The following is a 23,611-nucleotide window of genomic DNA, read 5'->3' on the forward strand; positions in this document are numbered from 1 at the left end:
AGAGAAATGTTTAGATTAAAAGATATCACGATTTTCCGACGCCAGGACGTGATATCTTTCAAAATCGATAAAAAGCGAAATTACTCTGAAATGGTTGAGAATCGGACCATGGACAATATGAACTTTTTTGTTCATTTTAGGGTGAAGAATCTACTGGAGAAGTTTGTAGCACGAGTAGCAATTCACCCTGTATTAATTGGTCAAGCGGACCTCAAAATTAGTGAATTTTTTTAAAGGTTTCTTACAAAATTTATAAAAACATAATCGAGCCTTATATATAAAACTTTACATTCGATTAAGCAGGTTGGAATATTATGTTTTTTCCAAGTAGATATTTTCGTTTAAATCTTTTATGATTATGTAGAAAAAAACGATACTTTAACTACAGATATAATGGTTAATCCGAACACTAATAAAATCGATGTTAAATATATAATAAAAAGTAGGACATATGATTGATCACAATTGCAGAGCATCTGTTGAAAAGGAAGCACATAAAAATATTGTGAATGATTTATTAATTCGAATTACACACAGTTAGCGTCAAAAGCTGGCAAGCTGATGTAAACGGTTAGCCAATTTAATAAGGATATCATTCTGTTAAATTCCGAGTCTTTTCGGGCGTAAATCTGTCGCAGCCAGGTCTCATTGTAGCATAAAACTGGGATTTTGTAAAACCGCCCTCTATCTTCACTCCCTCTAATGGACCTCTAAATATTTTTTGTCGTCCGCACCCTGCCCACCTTTTGCCGCGCAATTTTTTTTCTAAGCCGGTCCCTCACTCGGAAACCTTTTAGGTTAATTTGAAAAGGGGAAGTATGTTATGGGCTAAATTAATTCTTTACGATACACTCCCACGTTGTGTCACAGTTGAACAAGGCCGACGAAGCTTAATCCACAGTACCCAAATGAGTAAAAAGCGGACATAAATCTAATTTTTTATTATTTTCCACCATCTGAGACCAGTTTTCAGGTGGCTACAAAAATTTGTAGCCCCGTAGTGATACATTCTTATGGATAAATGTAGACAAATTTGACTGTATCATAAAGCAATATTTTCAGTTTTACTCAATATGAATCTCGATTGTCCTCTTTATAAAAAAAAAAAAGCTTTCCAATTTTTTTAAAGAATTGATACCTAAAACAACTTAATGGTAAAATCGCATTTTTGTTACTATTTTATTAGGTTACTATTTTTATTTCTTGCACAATTATAAGCAACAGGAATTTGAAATTTGGCACATTAGTTGAAACGAAAATCATCCGGATCCATCCGTATTGTACAAATCAGGCAGGAACGTTCAATGAGATGTGTAAAGCTCGAAACCGACAAAACTAATGATTTGATTTAAAACCTGTACAATATAAAACCCATTAATTTTCGATTAAGTGACAATTAGAATACTAGGAAGCGGGGGGTATTTATTTATTTACGGGTCGAAATCAAATATAAAAAGATATTTTACAATAACAATATATAAAGAATAAGGACATATATACATGGTAATATTATAAATGGTAAATAAAAAATACTACTGAAGGGTCAAAACTGAACAACAACAAAAATAAAAAGACATAATTATTAATGTGAGGTGATTAGTGACCATTAGTCGATGATTATTCGGAAATCGTGAGATGCGGTCTGGTGTAATGTAGGTTTCAGAAAAACATTTTCTTTATCGTGCCAACGTTTCGATCTTTATTGAGAACATCTTCAGGGCCTGGAATTTACAAACATTGGCACATTTACGCAGAAAACAAACACTTTGAGTGAGTAGAAATACTTTGATTAAATATAAAAAATATAAATATATATTGCATTGTATAAATTCACTTTTTTCCACATCCCACATGTATTTGTTTAATTTAAACAATGTTTGTAAATTCCAGGCACTGAAGATTATCTCAATAAAGATCGAAACGTTGGCACGATAAAGTAAATGTTTTTCTGAAACCTACATCACTCTAGACCTCATTTCACGATTTTTGAATAATCTTATGTTTTTTAAACTTGAGCTTTTAATCAAATGTATACCAAGATCCTTTACGACCTCAAATCGCGTTTAAAGAAAATCATGGAGAGTATAGTAACAAACATAAGTTGTTTCTTATGAAAGAAAGTAATTGTGTAGCATTTGGAGACATTGAAAACAAGTTTGTTATTAGGGCACCAGGTTAGCACAGTATTGATAAACTTTTTTAATTGAATCAGTAGGAGAAGTAATTTTGGAATAGATTTTCAAATTGTTATTGTAAAATCATAGTAATTTTTGCGTATAGTGCTTTTCCTCGTTTCTTGATCTGTTCACTGTATTTAATCATTCTTTTAAGCAGTAAAAGTAAATTGATTTTATTGATCAAGCTCTTTTTCCCGGGTCATTTTAGTACTTGTTATGATTCTGTTGAACTGTTGCTTTTCATTCAGAAGTAATGTTGATGACACTTTATTCTGCCTCGTCGTATAGGATCATCCTTTCAAAACTTAACAATCCCATGAGATTTACATTTTAACTATAACAATAGGTGTATAATTGTGAGGTCGGTTCTTCAACCGTAAGTTTACTAGATTTGGTACATCTGGATTGATCATTTCTTTTGTGTGGACCATTGTGAGATTGAGGAGTCCTTTTCATCCATAGTGTACATTCTGGGCCTTCTTCTCTTCCTAGTTTTTTTCTTGTTCATCACCAACAATTTCTTTGTGCCCTGCTACTTACAATATTGTTATGTTTTCCCAGGCTCTCGATAGATTCGGTATTTCGATGTAACATTTTTTGTCCTAATGCTGTTAAGGCATTACCTTTTTTCATGAGGATTTTTATATGTGTTTCACATTAGCTTTTCTATGGCACTAAAGTTAATATCATGTGTTTCAGCTTAAAAAACCAAGGGTGGTTGCCCAAAATATACCTGATTCGGTTATTTAACTAATTTTAGATCCAACTGTGTCTCGTATAATTTGCGATTAAAATCAAATACAAATTGATAATTTCTTCTTCCAATTTGTATTTGTTGAACATAGTTAAAATTTGTTGCAAGGATGTTTCCGGGGTCATATGACCAATTCCTATTTTCAAGAATAGATATCTGATTTGATTTTTATTATAGTGTGCTGAACTTTTCCGGTCCCCATCGAATTTACCTATGCCTAAAGTCTGTAAGACCTTTTATAGCTTCTTACTGAATATAAAATGTTCATAAATGGAAGTACGTTTAGTAATATTACTAAGGCAAGTGATGGAGTTGTAGTCATTAGCTTAAGCTCACCGGATTAATGAGCGTTAAGATATATTAGATTTTATTACAGCCAAATATTGGCAATATACTATTTTTTGTTTTAGTTCCCATTTTATAAGCGATTATTTCTTGATTTTTATTAGCATACCAGTTAACTGTTCTTTTTATTGTACTTTTACGATTTTTTACTTAAAGGATATTTACACTGCTCGCAGTTATCGTTTAAGGATATTAAAGTTGTACGGTTTTTGTAACACAATTAATGACTATCCCTTGCACGATCTGGGTTTGGATATCCTATGTGCTAGTACCCTTTTTCAAACTCTTTTTATGGGTGAACGTTATTAGCTATTTAATTTTTTGTTGTTTTTTTAAACTTGTGTGGCAAATTATAGAAACACCATTAAAAATGGAATACTGACCACGCTAGCTCATTAGCAGAGGAAAATTTCATAAGCTCGTTCACTTCTAATCGTAGCATAATAACACATCTGATCCGATTCTTCGAAAACTCTGTTAGATTATATTGATTGATAATGAAGATCCGTCCACCGTTTATAACAATTGATCATCAGAATTATAATCAGCTTATGCGTAAACTTCATTTTAAACGTGTTTCCGCAATTTTTACATAAAAAATGTTGCATTTTCACTACTTAACAGCGATTCTTAATTAATTAACGAGTCTATTATTTAAACCATGCGCTCTAATAAGTCGTATTTATGTTGTAAACACACTGTTTGAAAGATCCATTGCCTTTACTTTGTTACACTATAATACACCACCCAGGATGTTATGAGCTGTTTGTTCCGAACGGTAAGGAATTCGCCAGCCTTCCCAAGTTTGCTTTTTGCAAACAAGTTTGAAAGTTATTTTACATTATAAGGCTTGACTCGTTAATTCCAACCTGTTTTGAGTTTACAACGGAGAATTTAACTTGAAAGCTTCGCCTTTTTTCTCAGAATGGTGAATTTCGATTGTAAAAAACAGACATTTACGTACAACGCACTAAAGAGTTTGTAATATACTGGAAGTTACGATTTTCATTAAATACTTGTAACTACTTATTTCAGATATTCTGGCTCTGAGCTGTGTAATTGACCATTTACAGAAATGATTATTGTGTACAATATTCATTCGTTTGTCTTTACATTTTTTGTTTGTTTATGCAATCTCTCCTTATATTTTTTATTTGTTTATGTATTTTATTCGGCGGTTCGTTCAAATTATCATTTTGTATTTTAGTCTTATTTTTATCGAAGCTATTCTCTGTACTTCAATTTGCCTCTAAATTAATTTTAGCCTTTTTTATTTGATTGCGTGTGGATCGATACAATTTTAATTATCTATTTTGTTTTTGCAACGGTTTGTTTGATTGACTGTTTTTTAATTAAACTTTTCTTTCTTGTTTATTTTGTTTGATCGGTCTCAAACGTTTTGATAATTCAATCAGTCTTGTGTGTTGCTACTCGTTTTTCTACTCTTTAATAACATAACACATTTTGACTCACCAGTTCGACTGCTCATTTTGTATTTGCGTGTGTGTATATTTTTTCGTTCTTGCGACCGTCTGTCTGTTGATTGATTGTCACATATCCGTTTGTCCAGTTTTTATCTTTTGATTCTTAACTGTTTATAATGTTTTTACTATTTTTTTATATACCGCTGGTTTTCTGTATAAACGTTTTCATAAATATGGCTTTATATGATATCTTCTTTCATTTTAGTCTGTTAGTTCTTTTCCAATATTGTTTACCTTTCTAATTTGCAAATTTCGTATTTTCTAATTTTTTGTTTGTTGTATCGTTGCTTATGCGACAATTTGTATTCATAAGTTTTTACTATTTTTATAGTTAATTATTTTATGTATTATCTTATATATTATATATTACTGTAAATATATTTCCTTAGAAATTATAATAATATTGTACCTGAGATGTGTGAAACTGCATGTATTGCGTGTAATTAAATTAAACTGATGCAATAAAATATTTAAAAAACTATCTGAAAAACTATTACAAACAAAACCGAAAATTACCTGACTGAAAATGCTTTTTGTAGCTTTAATGAGTTTTTATGAATGACTGGTGAATGGAATTTAAGATTTTATAAGACATTATAAGATTTTCACAACATATCTGTGTTGATTGTATTGACAATTATTGTAATGATTGTTTTTCAATAAAATAAATTGTTATATTCTTGTGTTTAAATTTTTGTTGGATCTTTCGTTACTTACATAATTTGTGTTATAAGTTTTTAACATTTTTATGGTTTGTTATTTTGAGTCATTTTCTTTGTATAATTAGTCATTTGTTTGTTACTTTTACTTTCTCTATTTACAATCGAATTTTTGTATATTTTCATTTTTGTTTCTAGGCATTTCAGCAAGCATTTTCGTTACAAAAAAGTGGCATTTTTAAATAGCAATGAGTTGTTAGAAAGTTATTCATGTTTTCAATACTTATAAAGTTTTTAAATTATTATGCCTATTAATATGACACGATGTTTTCTCAGTTTCAGAAAAACCTCATCTTACTAAATACATAAAAAATTTTGTAAATTTTTAAAAGGGTGCAAAATCCAGCACCTGAGAAAACCGTATCAGGCTAACATTGTTTATTTACAGCGTCTAGGGACGCTCTGGTGGCAACGTGCCTTGCGTTAGGAAAAAATGTTAGAATAAATTTAGACTTTTTGCTTTCAAAAACATAAAAAAATCTCATTGGGCATAGATTCTATAGCAGCGAGGTAGATAATAAAACATAAGTATAGCGATAGAATTCCCTCGTGAATACCTGTTTAAGAAATATTTAAAAAACTGTGTCTTTTAAATAAAATTCTGAGGTTAAAGCAAATAATGCGAGACATATTAGCTTTTTCCAAATAAGTAATTTTTTTAATACCTAATCGTGAAGAAAATGTAATATCAACAAAGATTTTCTTTGGTTAACAATTAAGTAATTTTGCAGTTTGGTCGTTTGCTATCATTCTGGCTTCACTATCGTTTCTGTGGAAGATCAAGACCACAAGACAAATGGGGACAGTCGAAATAACTGCCAAATGAAAATGAAAGAGACCAAAAAGACCGGAAATGACCCCACTATAGGTTTATAACCACGGAGAAAATCAGATAAATTTTAAAGTAAAGAGTAGCAAATGGGAACAACGGACAAAAAATAAATAAACATTAATATAGAGTTAATTTCTTATTCCATTATAAACATATATTTAAGAAAGTGAAACTAAGAAAGCAAAGGTTTTTTTCTTAACGTAATAAGCAATTCGATCCTAAATTGAAAATTGACACGCAACGAGATCTGATTAAAGTAATATAATTCTTCGCCACAAAAATGACATTTTGATAACTTTAATAGCAGTTGTTTTTTCATTCACCAACAATGATAACCTAAGGCTGGTTTTTTTAGTAAACTTTTTTATAACCCAAGAGACATAACTTTGCATTGAATGGAAACTAAAATCTTTTTCGGTAAACCGATTAACTACAGGAATACGTCAAATAAATAACTCAAATCAAATAAAATTACGCTCGGGAAAATGGTTTTGCACTAAAAAAATGAAAATACGGAAGACCATTTTTTAAATTAAAAATTAGTGGTGGTTATATTTACAAAAAAACAATTATTATAAAAAACCTGGATAGACAAATGTAACTAATACTTCGATGAAAACGCAAAGATAACGTTGAGAACTCGTAACTTTGAGACGAAATGAGTAAAATGTTTCTTCTTTTTTAATGTTTGTGACATTTCGTTACATTTTCACTCGATAATGCAAAATACGAAAAGATATATTATGAAGTAATTACATATTCTCATATATTCAATATATATTACATTAGATTATATTAAAGACAATGTTTACTGCCAGTCGATAGCATAGACCACGGAGGTATCATTGCCAAGAAGGGTAGAGTTGCTGATATTCAATTTAGCTATGTAGATACTGGTGCCACCCCTTTTACTCCTCAATTAATGCACCATCCATAATTCAGAGTATGAACGTCATTATTTATCCCATAGTCATACGACCTGGGAATTGAATTTCAGCGTAAGTATACCCTCCTGACTGCGAAATATATTAGTTCAATATAAATTACACCGGAGTTGGGGAGAAAAAAGACAGAAAGAAAATTTATTAGATTTATTTCTGCAAGGCTTTAAACAGTAGGAATTAACAGCTTTTTCTGTGAGTTACAGCATTGTAATAGAACGTTCACTCTTCCCAACGACTAACTGACCTGACAAGCTAAATGATTAAGCCTAATTTTAGAAAAAAATGCATAATTACATTCTTTATAAACTGTTTATTACTGATTATATAACTATATCAAATAAGAAATTTTCTGTTCACTCTCCTACGTTAAATATGGGATACGTATATACTTTCATTTATCACATACGTTGAAACAGTTCGAAAAAAATAAAATTCATAATACCATCACGAATAACCACAGTATTTCCTTCGACCTATTAAATTTTATTATTATTTGGCAGCATTATATGCTTTTTTAGGCTGACGGAATTATAAACTCGAAAAAAAGCAATTTTGAACAAAAACGAATTTCTGCGTTGGAAACAAAATGGTTAAGTTTTTATTCATAAAGGATGTTAAAATTACTAAGTTTCCAGTTTAGAAGACAAAGGACAAAAAAAGTGTTTTTGATATTTTTATTTGGTTGAAAGTATTTCAGGATTTTCTGCATATAAAGTTGCTTTTCAGGGTGTCGGTGGCCGCAACGGTTTAGGCGTTGACACGGCGCTCACCACTGTAAGGTAAAGGTCCAGGAAGTCTTTTCAGAGGATCTTCGGAAGAGGTCCGAAGATCCTCTGAAAAGACTTCTTGTATCCAGCAGGTCGATAATCTAGTTCATCGTTAAAGGTCCAGGGTTCGAATACAGCGGCCCTGCATTCGAACCCGACATGCTTATAAACGGGCTTTTTTTCAAAAACACCGGCGCCCTGAGGGTTGATATGACCTCTGCTGTTGCAAACCCTGGTAAAAAAAAATTTGCTTTCAAAAGAATTTCCCAAGCATTGTAAGTTGTTCTTCTTTGAAACCTTTGGTTACAATATGTAATTTTATGATACATAGATATATTTATAACTATTTACATATTTCCAAAGAATGAAGCAAATAATTATTACTATTTTCCCACAAATATAATACAAAAAAAATTTCGAAAAGCTCTAGTGAGGTTGAACTTATTTTCTAACCAGGAATCCTGGACTCCGATGGAAAGTATTTACTAGCTGAAATGTTTTGCGTGTGTCTTGGTGGGTTTTAGGCCGAATATAATGTAATGTACGGATCTATTAAAGTAGAATTGAAACGTATTTATAGAATGAAACGCGAGGAACCGGCGTCATACCAAATTCTACAATTTTTACTGAACATACTGTTTAAAAGGCAGCCTTTTAACAAAAATGTTTTTATTATTGTTATTATTATTANTCTCTGGTCAGCGGATTACGAAAGGTGCAGCACATATTGTTTACATAATTTATAATATTGCAACTTGCAAACTTTGTCAATCCAAGAATATAAATCATAAATTTACTTACGGGTGGACTCCCTCGACGTCAAAATAGTTGAAAGTAAGCCGCAATCTTTGGTTTGTTGAGCCGTGAAAGAAGTAGTGGCACTCTGTGTCCCTCGGATACAATCCGGGAAAGTTGGGGCTAGTGATATGACCCGTTTGGGCAACCGTGGAACGGTATCTGAATGCGCAAGGCTTATCGTCGACTTGCTCACCTCCGCTGATGCCAAAGTCTGTAATTAAAAATAAACAATTATTCCTTTAATGAAGCTAAAGAAAATTTAAACTTAGTTAGGTTAAGTTATTTAGTTGAACTAATGTTATATTATTTTGATCTGTTGGTTTCTGTTAAAAACCTAATAACCGCCAACGTGATTTCGTTATTATGCTAAAATATACAATATAATTTCGATTTTTAAATTCCATTAAAACATAGATCAACGTCTTTAAATTTAAGAAATGCTTAAGATTTAATATTTAGTTATTTTGTGATCAGTCTTCTCAAATTGTAACGTTGATTGAAAAAAAGTGGGGGTGAGGGGCCAGGTAGATAAATGGAAAGCACTGAATTCTTTGTCGAGCTTTTGGCCAAATTATTGCCTTCATCAGGACTCTAAATTACAGAACATTTTACATTAGTATTGGTACAACAAATATGAAAAACAGAGAGAACAATTTATATAACATACTCGAATTTTAAATTAAGTAACAGTTGAAAGCAGTTGACTGCAAGAGGACGCACGTCAAAATAGAAGTGACCATCACATATATGTGATGTCAGGGACAAAGAAAAACCAGGCACTACACTATCCCAACATTGCCGCAAGTATCAACATACTTTTGATTTTACAACGTTTCGGTGGTTTACAAGGAAATCAATCTGTGCAGAAGACTGATCAAAGAAATTTTGCACATCCAACAAGATGCCCACTCTCGCAACCAAAAAACGGACATAACAAAATTAGGTATGTTCTACAGCTCTATTCCAAATTATAACACATGCTGTATATATATATATATACAGAAATCGAGAGATGCGGTCTGGTGTGATGTAGGTTTAAGAAAAACTTTTTTTTTATCGTGCCAACGTTTTGATCTTTATTAAGATCATCTTCACGGCCTGGGATTTACAAACATTGGCACAATTACGCAGAAAACAAACACTTTGAGTGAGTAGAAATACTTTGATTGAATATAAAAAATATATTTTTTGCATTGTATAAATTCACTTTATTCCACATCCTATATTTATTTGTTAAATTTAAACAATGTTTGTAAATCCCAGGCCCTGAAGATGATCTCGATAAAGACCGAAACGATGGCACGATAAACAAAATGTTTTTCTGAAACCTACATCACACCAGACCGCATCTCACGATTTCTGAATAATCATCGACTAACGGGCACTAATCAACACACAAGTAAATTTAAATTTATATATAATTGGTAATTGTGATTAAGGCTACTGTTTTTTGAGAATAGAGCTCCTTGTCAACCACCAAAATGGTGTAAAAGTTAAAAGTATGTTGATACTTGTAGCAATGTTGGAATAGTGTAATGTCTGGTTTTCTTTGTCTCTGACATCACATATATGTGATGCACACTTCTATTTGAACGGGCGTCCTCACAATGCTTTCAACTGTTACCTAATTTTCAATTCGAGTATGTTATATAAATTATTCTCTCTGTTTTTCATATTTGTCGTATCAATACTAATGTCAAATGTTCTGTAATTTAGAGTACTGAGGCAATAAATTTGACCGAAAAGTCGGCATAGAATTCAGAGCTTTCCGTTTGTCTATATGGTCTCATACCCGATCCTTTTTCAAACAACGTTAAGATTTAATTAGAGAATGTAAAAACGAAATCGAAATCTGTTTTTCCTACAAGAAATTGCCTGTAAACGTCGTACTTAAGTCAAACCCATTACATTCATTTGTGTTGACAGTTGTACTAGTAGTTGTACTACGTGATGAAACGTCAAATATTATTTAGTTCAAAGCCTTTACATCACAATTGAAATAACTCCGTTCAATTAATTGAAATGATGCTGGTATATTATTGGGTTGTCCGGAAAATAATGCAGGATTTTAAGTTTTCATTAAAAAAAATCTATATAAAATATTCTGTTTACGTTTACAGGATTACTCATTTGTATGAATGTCANATTTTGATTAAAGAACATTGCTTTAAAGTAACTAGTTTCTTTTTTTTTGTTTAATACCAAAATCCTGCATTATTTTCCGGACAACCCAATAGTTACCGCCGTATGTACCATTCATTAAAGAAATTAAAATCGTTATTGACGTTATAATTATTACGTTTTTGAAGTTAGACGAAAAAGATAGATTATAAATATTTACAAAAACGCCCAGGGGCGTACAAATATTTACAGGATTTAAAATTCCTACCGGGCCGATTCGTAAAAGAGAATGCAAATTACATATGAAAGATTTGTTGATATAAACTCCCAGGAGCTTCTCAATCTAGTGAATATTCTGACTTTGCATATGTACATCAGAACCGAAAAGAAACACAGGTCAAATGTTTTCCCTCAAGAAGGAAAATTATCAAAGCAAGGTATCGTTGTTTTCAACATATTTTTTTTAATTCTCTGTTATTATAGTAAAATAAACAAATTGTTACAATGCATAAAATGTGGGTTAAATATTATTTCACACAAGTCTATATATGTTATCGATTTTACCTGCTAATGTGTCTTGTTTTTATGAGTCAGGTTATTTTCCTTCTAACGTATTTTGTTTTATCTTTTGATTTGAACTATTCAAATCGCAATGTTGAATTCTCCATTAATATTTAATTAAGTTTCCCAGTATTTCGTCCTCTGAGTAAAAAGCGAGGCTTCCGGCTTTCCATCCCAACGGGGATTCTAGTTGTAATGGAATGTGATTCATTATTCCTCAAGCACGAGATGATTAAAAACAAATCATTTTAAATTAGCTTAATGTACAATTCATTCTCAGTTAAAATTCTTTTCGAACCTCTCTTTGTAGCTATTAAAAAACTGACAGGGACAATTAAGCAGGGCAAACATTTTTTGTTAGAAGCCACGAGAACGGCATGGTAATGAAGACATTTGAAACCTTCAAAGGGAAATTTGATTATTTCATTCATAACAATTTCCATTATGAAATCAATGAACCCTGCCTTGAATATGAATACTTCATAATAATGTTACAATTCGGGTTATGAGCTCAATTTGCATATTCCAAAGTTTATGATTAATTTACGAGCTATGTAAACAGCTGAGTTTCACTCACATTGGCAATGCAATATTCATAAGATTACTATTAAACAAAAGAAATTGTCACCTTTTAACACACTTTTGATATGTAAATTTATTACCTATCAATCTCACAATGCGAGAAAATGTCACGTTAATATTTTATGAAATAAGAAAATTCTAGTCTATAGAACAACAAAACTCTGTTCACACTATTTTCAAATAAACGTGACATTTCTTCCATAAATCTACAATTTCTGGAAAATAGCATAAACGAATTTTCCCACTGCAGGGTTATGAGCTGGTTGTTGCTCAGTTCTGACTCTTTGAATTTCAGTGAATTTTGCCTGTCACAACAATAGAGCTGTCTTGTTACTGTTGCTTTATTAAAATTATTCAAAGAGTCGTACCAAGTCATTTGCAGCTCAAAGTGGAAAATAATTATATCAACGCCAAAAGGAAAAATGTTTTCATAACCAAAATTTCTTGGTTTGTACTTTGTTGATTTTTGAACTTACTACTCCCAAAAATTGCGCAATATTTCAATTTATTGTAGATATGCTCTTTAAAGAGGCATGTCAAGCCAAAGTACTGCTAATATTTCGAAAACGAAGAAGATACTTCGTTGAAAAAATGTCAGAAACATTTAATATCATACTTATTTACAATTCACTATTCTTGAGAAGAGTTAGCAAACATTGTTTCTCTCCAAACTTTACACAAGTGCAGGAGGTCCTGTGGCCATGTCCTCTTTAGTTTGTATAGAAGACCCTTTTGCCACAAACTGTCGAACGCTTGCCAAGGAAGGACCCCATACAGTATTCTTATAAGGGATGAGGATATGTGGTGTACAACGCGAAGCATCCGCTGGGCTGTGGAGTATTGACAGGAAAAAACAAATTTGTAGTCTGAGAGAAGGCTGAAGAAATTAAACTATTAGTGATTAGCAGGATAATTGGAATTTGCCTAGTTTAGGGAAAAGGATGATGTTTGTATATTTCCAATGCAAAGGGAAGTGTGTAGTGCGGAGTATAGTGTGGTATAGGTGCTGAGGAACATTATGCCTTTTTTAGGGAATTCACGGAGGATTTGGGACGTGGTGAAACAAAGCCAAGTGACTTGCGATTTCAATGTGATTTCAAAAGGATTGACTACTTTGGGAATGGGTGACAGAGAAAAGGGGCCTTGAGATATTCATGAATCTCTCCTTAGTTAGAAGCAATGTTGGGGTTGGGCACAGTTATTTTTAATCATTTATCGTTCCTTCCAATATTGTGCTTTCTTAATAATCCTTTATTATTTTATTATAAGAAGAGATTTTAACAGCGTAATTTTGTTAACGGGTGAATAATTTACTTAATAAATATTCCCTAATTATTGTGGCCTTTAGTATCAAAATCACACAACTTCTTTTATCAAAAATATTTTTGAACGAAATATTGTTCTCTTATTTATTTTAAATTTAGACTTTTATATTTTAATTGTTTTGTTAATGACTCAAGAGCTTTACTCAATGATATTACATAAAGTTAAACTTTTCTTGTTGGGAAAACAATTTTTTTGTTACTAGGAATGTACCTTTTTGTATAAAAAAAGTTGAGCTGCATTAATCAACAGTCTTAACAATTTGTTGAATAAAAGAGTGTAAAATAGCAACTACCATATCAAAAAATATGTTGAACATTGCTGATAATGTGAAGAAATTTAATGATGAACAATGCAGATAAAGAAAGAAACATTAAGGATAAATTAAAGCGCATAAGTATAATACTATCAAATTCACTAATTTCGTGGTCCGCTTGACCAATTAATATATTACAATTAACTAAGGTATGAGGTTGAGATGGGAAGTTAGTGCCCGAGTAGATCGAAGTCACGATAGCTCAAGTGGTAGAGTAGCGGCGTATCAAGCCGAAGGTCGTGGGTTCGAATCCCGCTCGTGACACTGACTTTTTTATCTCAAATAAATACCTTAATTAATTGTAATATAATACTATAATTGATTTTAAGCATACATTCTATACTTAGTTATATTATTAATTATGCTTTAAACCATATTAAATTTAAGTTTGGGTGTTGGTCTGCGAATACGTGAATACATGTTGAACCTGCACTAGGTAACATGTTGGGCCAGACTACTCTGAGGGGGTTTTACAGTTACTTAAACGTGTTTCAGCATTACGCCATCTTCAGAGAGGGAAATCTTGTTTTTGCATTTATAATTTTAAATCATTAAGTGGTATTTGTCCATGAAAAGAAACATAGACAAAATCGACCCGCTAGAAGACGGCACAACGCCGAAACACGTTTGAATACCTTCAAAAACCTGCTATATAATAGCCCAATAAATAATCCACTGCCGGTTCAACATGTCTTCATATTTCTTAATCAATCAACCTATCAATAATACAGAAAGCTTTAAAATACTGTTCAAAGGGGTTCTGATTTCACGAAAGTTCGACGATTGAATTGGGTTTTATTTCAATTTGGACGTATCCCTGACTGTTATAAAATTTTTACTGTAGATCATACAGTAACAGATTGCAGAGAATTTAGTTGGGAAAGAATAACGTCAACATTTCTCATGAGTCACCTATGCATGGACTAGGACACAACAGTTGTTTCAAATAACTAAACAAATCAATAAATATTTTATACCAATAAATTTATTTATATTATATATTTCAATATATTTATTTATAACAATAAATATCATAAATATTTTAAACTATACATAGATTCTTGTTCCTCTATGTGTTGTTTAATGCAATGAAGGAAACGAGAATGGAGTAGCCATAATTATCGATATCTGAGAAATATTATAATATCAGCTGTAATGAATGAAAAGTTGATGAGAAAAAGGTTTCATTTGTATCACTGTATTAGTTTGTTGAAGACTGGTGTGAATCTAATTTACTAGCGTGAATGCGGGCTTCTTCCCCTGTTACACCGAGGAATATCAAGCGCTCCGAGACAGTGCGCGTAAAGTATAGTTTTTAAAAAGATAGTTCCTACTCACAGTAAGTTGTTTTGCAACGATCCGGATTTCGAGCCCTTTAGCTCATCATCATGTTAAAGGATTTCTGCAACCACGTCTCTCGACATGTTGCAAAAGTGAACCCGCCGATACCCCCGCCAACGCGACGTTCCAATTAGCAGCTGGTATTTTAATGGCGCGCAATTTTAACTTGCGAAAAGCGGAAATTATAACACAAATAAATATTATAATAGTAATTACTGTAAAAAATTAATTATAAATTAGTGATTAGAGATAAAAGATAGAAAACTAGAATATTATATAATTTATTAAATTATTAAAAAATAGTAACAATTAAAATAATTAATTTAATTATTTGCACGTTTAATATTATTTATGTACATATTTAAAATGGGAAGTAGATCAAAATCTATTATATTATTAATGCATTTATCTCCATGTTCAATTTTACATTTATAATTTCAAATTTTTCAAACCAATCTATCTAGTTCTCTCCCTTTGTTGAAACTGTGTAACACTTTTGTATTTAAATTTGAATTGAAATTATGTTTTCCTTATTTTAGATGGTCCATAAATTCCGAAAACTTGTTCGATTTAGGCAAGTGTTCTATAACTCTCGTTAATTTCTCTACCGCTTTGTTCTATACATTTAATATCACAATCATTACAATTAAGTTGGTATACCCCGCTTTTTGCCAAGTTGGCTACCTTTTCTTTAGGTTTTGAGAGGATGTTTTTAAGTGAACCCCTACTTCTAAAAGCTATTTTAAAATCTTCTTGTTTAAACATTTTACTAACTTTTTCCGATAATTCACCATTGTATGGCAAACAACGGAAACCTAATGATTCATTTGTGGTGGGGTGGCTGAATCCTAGTGTTGATTCGTTTAAAGTTAATTTTTTTATTATTTTAACTAGCAACCTATCAATAAATATTTCTAGATACCCGTTTTTTTAACCTGATGATGAGCTAAAGGGCTCGAAATCCGGATCGTGCAAAACAACTTACTGTTAGTAGGAACTATCTTTTTAAAAAGGATTAACACCACACTCACTCCATCATTCATCATTTTAAAAAAAAATAGTTTGTGAGTGACATCTAAAGACGTGGATAAATGTGCTTTTTCTCCAAATACCCGAAGGAATATTGAGTACTCTAAGACAGAGTGAAGAAGTCTGGAAGAAGTGGAGTGTAAATGGAATTTTATTAACGTGCATAGCAGGCTTCTTCCCCAATTACCTTAACCAAAAAATGGCTAAATGATGATAGATTCATTTACCAGTTAAGTACAGTTAGTGTTCTATAGCTATTCTGTATTATATGTGGTTAATATTTAAAAAAAAAAACATTTAAATTAAATTATGTCATATTAGCCTAAGCTCAATTCCTTAACAATTAAGTAAATGTATTAATAAATAAACCATTGACTATCATATCATTTTTATAGCAACAACAAGAAACAGAACTGGACTTTTTCAAAGCTAGTGATGGTTTCAGTAAACAAACCGAAGTTAGTGAAAAACGCCAAGTGTTTGCACGATAATTACATTCATGAATATGCAATTTAATTGTTTGTTTAATTATTGAATCATATAGTTGATTAATCTATTTTTGAAGTAGTTGCATAAAGGTTTATGACTAATTGATTGATTGAACGCAAATCCACTCTTATATGCACATATCGACCACCATCACGAATGTAATTGAAAGTCGAACTGTTACACCATCAGCCCTCATACAACACATATTCACTTTAAGTATATAAGAAGGAAACACAAAACGTAATATACATTATTATACAAAAATGATGTTTGCAGATCGACCTGCAGATAATCGATGTAGAGTTCAAATCTTCTATAAGGTCTTTACTAGGTGAAAGAAAGACAAAAGTGTTGGGTTCACCAAGCGTTCGGCAACATTATGTTGCCATCATCAGGGCCAATTTATTAAGAAAAAATATACATAATTAATATAAATTTAACAATCAACAATTAAAACAATAATACATACTTTCCCAAGAGAGAAGAGAAAAAATTCTCATCGGAAAAAACTATTGTAAAAGTGCTTTGGTTTAGGTTATGAAGCACATGGCCAGCATTCAGTTATACATGATGAACAAGACATCTATTTAAAGTAGTGAGTAATTCGCATATATTATTAACAATTGACAAAAAATAATAATTTATATATATAATAACATTTTTTAAAATTACCTCACTAATGAATTCTTATAATTACAAGTCCACAGTTTGTACATATCATTTTAGCAAGCTGTAATTCTAGTCATTAAAATAATACTCTCTGTGATAACATATGTTTTTAATGTCAAAAATAGCTAGTAAGAACAAAAAAAGTTGGACTTGTAATTATAAGAATTCATTAGTGAGGTAATTATAAAATTTTTTATTATATATTTAAATTTTTTTCAATTGGTAATGTTATATGCGTATAATTACTCACTACTTTACATAGATGTCTTGTTCATCATGTATAACTGAATGCTGGCCATGTGCTTCATAACCTAAACCAATGCACTTTTACAATAGTTTTTTCCGATGAGAATTTTTTGCTCTTCTCTCTTGGGAAGGTATGCAGTATTGTTTTAATTGTTGATTGTTAAATTAATTATGAATATTTTTTCTTAATAAATAGGCCCTGATGATGGCAACATAATGTTGCCGAAAGCTTGATGATCCCAACACTTTTGTCTTTCTTTCACCTAGGAAAGACCTTAAAGAAGATTTGAACTCTACATTGATTATTATATACTTAACTCTACATTGATTATTATTATATACTTATTATTATACAATAAAACAGCGGTTTGCTCCAAAAATAGGATGTCATGATCCAAATAATCTTATCTCTCTGCTTTCTCAAGAACAACATCGGAAAGCTTGCTTTCTCACAGATTAATTATTGTTAAATTATCAAATATTAATAAGAAGCATGTTATCAAAATGTATTGAGTCTGTCTCTCTGTCTGTCTCTCTCTCTTTCTCTCCCTCTCTCTCTCTCTCTCTCTTTCTCTCTCTCTTCCTCTCTCTCTCTCTCTCTCTTTTGGGCTATTGCCGGCACCTCACATTTCTTCCACCTCACGTTTTAAAAATTTATTTATTTTTACTTTTATTTAATTTTTTATTTTTATTTTTTATTTATTTTTTTTGAAGTTGGCTTTTCTGTAGGAAGTGTGGCGATCTTTCTGGTTGTGTTCTGGGGCGTTATTTCTACATTTTTAGCCGTCCCACACGTGGTGAAAAGACTCTGAAACTATCTGTTCATTAACATTCAATCCTAGCCTAGCCTATATGCGGGTTTCAGAGTACTCGTTATTCCTCTGAAGACCCGCCCTCGTTCACGCTAATAAATACATCCATACATTATATACAATTAAAATTACAATTAATGTAAAATATTAACCTAGGTTGGTGGGATTATGGGGTACATGATACCCCACCATAGACCCACTCATGCACTCACTACTATCCCACTAATAAATACATTCACTGAAACAGTAACCAATCATTCTGTATTTACAAATTTAAACAAAAATTCGGAGCCACTGGCACATTTAATATTTCAACCGTGCCTCCGCCCATTCACTCTAAAGGATATTATAGCCTAATACTAACGTAAATCGGTGGGTCTGTGGAGTACTGGATATTCCTGCACAACCCACCCATACACAATCACTTTCGCGCCAATAAATACATTCATTCTACCCAAAACACACAAAGAGATATCTATCCTAGTTTGCTGGGTCTGTGGTGTACTCGATATTCCGACCCACACATTCTCGCCAATAAATACACTCACTTCAGGAAGGGAAAACGAAACCAAGTGTGGAGAAGAAGCATTAGAGGCGACCATATGCATTTATTTGCTACAGATATTCGATTACTTTCTTGCTGTTGGCATTGCTGTGCTGTAAAACCTCTTTCAAACTCGAGGAAAGGCCACACTTTGTTCTATGCGGCGCAAATAGTTCGCATTAGGTTAGTTTAGCATGTTATTTATTAATAATTGTCGCTTTTTTAATTAACAGTTGGGATATTTTTTCATATACCATGTGTCAATCGTAAATCAGCGATGTTTAAAAAAATTTCATCACGTTTATGTTTATTATAGATCAACGAAAGATTTGTTTAATTCCTCTTTTTTCCATTGTCCTAAATTGATTATAAACAGTTCTGCCAACGTGCAGATTGTTGGAACCTCCATCATTCATGTTTGTGTTAATACAATTTCTCGGATCTAAACTGTCGGCCATTCCATCCACCATCTATGCATCCCTCATTTGTTGTACAACCCTATGAAATTCCCACCAGCTACAAATCAGAGGAGCAATCGCCCGGGCCCTTTAACGCCCAGATCTCGGCCGAAGACGGACGATATAAACCAGGAGCAATATTTCGCTTTGCACCATTGTCTTCACTCTTGATAAATCGTTGATCCGCCGGACAGTCCGGTCGTTTCGGTAGTGACACCGTTTAATTGGATTCGTTTGGAAACAAGTGGAGCACAAGTTGTACATCAAAAGGGAGCCGGGAGCTGTTTGCCACCGCCCGACAACATGCCATGTTTACAACAGTTGCAAAATTGAAATATATGCTCCAGGCTACGTAGAAACGAGGCAGCAGTCGTCTACAACAGTTTTTATGATGAATAATTCAATTTTGCTTAACGTACAATTTCGACCATAACGAAGAAATTAGTCTATTATATACCCCACGTACGATTTGATTTGATAATTACAAATATACCGGAATTTATAATAAGAATGTCAGTTAGAAATAATTGATTATGGAAATTAGCTTAGTTGCTTAGGAAAAACTATAAACAAAAGGTTGATTAATATATACCCTTTCAATTGGGAAGTATTTTAAGAATTTAAGTTTGAAACTTAAAAACCGTCAATTTTTTTAGTGAAAATTTCATTTTTTGGCCCACCCTCTGTATAAATTTTTTCGTTTCGATATGGAAATGAGCTACGATGAACCATGAACAACGGGTTGATAGATTGATTGGTCACCTTTCACGTCGATTTAAATTGACTTTGAAATTTACCAAATGTCAACCTCTTTTGATATCATGCCATCTCGTTTTTGATATGCCTTAATCTGCGTAATTTTACCCATAAAATTCTTCATCATTTTCTTTCAGTAATTATCTTATACACATACATAAGGTTTTAAGATATTCTTTAAATTTGGCTCGGATTGGTAACAGAGCTTATAAGTATACAATACGAATCAAGAATAAGGCCAATTAAAAAAAAAGTTCACCTAATGTTACTGTACATGTACTTCGCAATTACAATATACGTGAAACCGGAGCTTTCAATCTTGTAAGTAGATGTTAAAATTTTTGGTTAAAATTCTTAATAATAAAAATAAATTCCTTGAAATCGCGGCAATTTAACTACTTTTTTTGAGTTTTCATTTGGCCATATTCATGAGTTTTAATATAAAATTATATTACTGAAGGCTGTTTTTAATTACATGAAAGATATTGGTAACAGATCCAATAAACAAATAGGTTGTATTTATGAATAGTTATTTTGAAAAACTAATGAAATAAAATAATATTTGTCGTGCGATCAACCAGCTTTCATACGATGTTGATTGGGATTCGGGTTGTGGTCTTCAAACATACAATGTTATTATATCAACGCCTAAGCTTTCGACAAGTTTTATTGTCTTCTTCAGGGGATCTACAGAGATATAGAGACATAATCATTTAGACAGTTATAAATTGTATAAATAGTTATAAAATATCAGTTTTTTGTTACTTACATATACAAAGTCAAATCGTAAACACATTGCACATTCCACGATATGTATATAAACTATATACATATATAATAAATAAATAAATAAATAAAAACCTCTTCTTAACAGCCTCTTATATATATAGGCATTTTTTAAAACCAGTAACAATTACCTAATAAATAATATTCTTTTTGTACATAAATATCACAGGCGTTTGACTAGAAAATTGTGTTTATCACGTTATCAGGTGGGAGGTTTCCTCCCACACTATCACCTAATGATAACAATCATTTCCCACAATTTTAAAAACAAGATCTTAATTTCTAATACATTGATAATTCTATGTTATCACAGTCTGTTATAATATATAAATAAATAAATAAATATGTACGCAAGTATTGTTACGATCTTTTGTGAGAGACCTTATCTTTTTCTAGGATCCCACTGTACATCACACATAAATTATTCAAATCTGTTTTTAAATTACAGGCCATGTTGTCCTGATGAATAGATATCATTTCCCTCAAAAGTCTACGACCTGTATTTTGTTCAGAAGCCACAATTTTGACTCCATCGAAGTAAAAATTAAGTTTAGTAGCGTGTGTATGTTTGGATTGGGCTATTCCCGGCCTTTCTTCATCATTGCAATCATACTTATGTTGCCGCACACGTTCGGATAAATATTGTTTTGTTTGGCCGTAATATGCCGTATAAAAAATGCCTATATATGTAAGAGGCTGTTATTAAGAAGAGGTTTTTATTTATTTATTATATATGTATATAGTTTGTTTATATACATATCGTGGAATGTGCAATGTGTTTACGATTTGACTTTGTATCTGTAAGTAACAAAAAACTGATATTTTATAACTATTTATACAATTTATAACTGTCTAAATGATTATGTCCCTATGTCTCTGTAGATCCCCTGAAGAAGACAATAAAACTTGGGCGTTGATATAATAACATTGTATGTTTGAAGACCACAACCCGAATCCCAATCAACATCGAAATAAAATAAATTAAACAACTAATTTGGTGAAAAGTTTTAAGTACAAATAGTTATCTTTATAGAGGACATCACTAAAAAAAATTGTTTTAACGTAAAAGTTTTGTGATTTAAAAGTTTAGATTAAAAATTAAAGTTAGTTACTGATAAAACTGTCTAATAAATTAAACACACACTACAATTTAATTGTTTAAGTTATTTAATTAATAATAACACGAATAATTTTATTATTTAATAAAAGTACTTTATAGTTATTTTTGCTCTATTATATTCCTTTAAGCTGGGTATGTAAATATCTGGGCCATCGCTGTCTTGTTCAATATTTGACTTTTTATTTACTAGGCTTTGTTTTTTATAGTAATTTTTATCGCTTTTCGATGTTCGCAATCACTGCATTTTCCTCAACCTTCTAGAAACGAATGCGATTTGGACGATCGTTCATTTCTTTAAGGATTCTTCTGCTAATTGACGGATTTTCGCATAAACTCCTTCCACTAGAGACTCATTAATCATAGAACACAAGAAACAAAACATACATAATTAAATACAGTATTGGGTTATTTTCTCGTGCTGGTGCCAAACGCGGACGTCCACCCCGAAACAGGCACGATGCCACGAGGGTAAGAAGCATCCAAGGGGAACAAACTTCTGCCCTTTTCGTCGTATATTGACCTTTTTTGTGCTCGGAAAGTGCGGCCGCGGTATCTATTGTTTTGCTGATAATTTACTTTATGCTGTGTTATTGTTGCGTTTTTACACTGTTTTTTTAAGTGAATAAAAAATTCGTAAACAATTGACGTAACAGCATTACTTTTATTTTCGGCTCAATATTTCAACCCCAGTTGTATTATAATTTAAATTAACTGTATGAAATGTTTTTTCGAACGTAAATTGAGGTATGAAAGACTTTCAAAATATTTTTTTTCCGAATATTTGTTTTCTTCATATAACTGAGTATCTTATTTTATAAACCATGAGAAAAATGATACTAAAAGATAATAAAATTAAATACATACATTATTTTTTGAAAAAAAAAAATAGAATTAGAATAACCCACTTAACTGATGCAACGGTGGTGCCTCCAATCGAGACTCGCCTCAGTACATCCAAGTGACAAGTGAAAGGGTTGGAAAAAATTACATACACTTAACGCATTTGATATAGTGTAAGATACCTTAATCAACTTTAATACAGAAGTACAATGTAAATGAAGATGTGACGATCCTAGAGATTTATTACCCTGCGTCCATTAAGATCTATTGTATTCCTGTTTCTGTACCTGAACCGGCGAGTGTCAATTCATCATTAATTTGATTAATAGGCCTGGTTTTAGTGGTTGTATTTCTTTTAAGCTTAAGTTAATCTCCAAGCATTTCTTCCTGCTGATAAAAAAAGTGTAGTACCGCAGTGTAATAATAGATGCGTGGCAGTGCCTCTTTTTTTCAGAATCTGCCGTACCGTGTTACACGATTCAGGGTTTTTTCCCCTTCCATTCATGCATTCTATTGTCTCTTTCTTTCCAAAGCTTTCCCGGAGATTTTTGGATTGTCTGTGACCAGTCAGTTAATGCCATTGTTTCCTAACTCCAGAATTTATCAGCATAGCAGCCTCTTTTGTAGAAAGGACTTGCGCTTCGTCATTCCTTCTACTCATGCGAGTTCTGGGATCTAGTAGTGTATAACCGTCTTTTTTGAACCTAATTTTTTTTAAATTTTCTTTTGAGTTAATTTTGAGTTTAATGCTTTAATTTCTGCCTGGCTTTCCGACATGATTGAACTGAGCACATGTCT

At 31.8% G+C, this 23,611-nt stretch overlaps 1 protein-coding gene across 2 annotated transcripts in view; it reads right to left on the reverse strand.

The window, feature by feature from the left end:
* The window catches only part of LOC106669466 (suppressor of lurcher protein 1-like), a 186,559-nt gene that overhangs the window by 10,613 nt on the left and 152,335 nt on the right, over nt 1-23,611 (reverse strand). For both annotated transcript variants that reach the window (XM_024229450.1, XM_024229449.1), the window contains exon 12: nt 8,824-9,031. In XM_024229450.1, the coding sequence (XP_024085218.1) occupies nt 8,824-9,031 (208 nt within the window). The remainder of the gene's footprint in view (nt 1-8,823; nt 9,032-23,611) is intronic.

The sequence above is a fragment of the Cimex lectularius genome, unplaced genomic scaffold, assembly GCF_000648675.2.
Source record: "Cimex lectularius strain Harlan isolate CLEC.00 unplaced genomic scaffold, Clec_2.1 scaffold304, whole genome shotgun sequence".
NCBI classification, from domain to species: Eukaryota; Metazoa; Arthropoda; class Insecta; order Hemiptera; family Cimicidae; genus Cimex; species Cimex lectularius.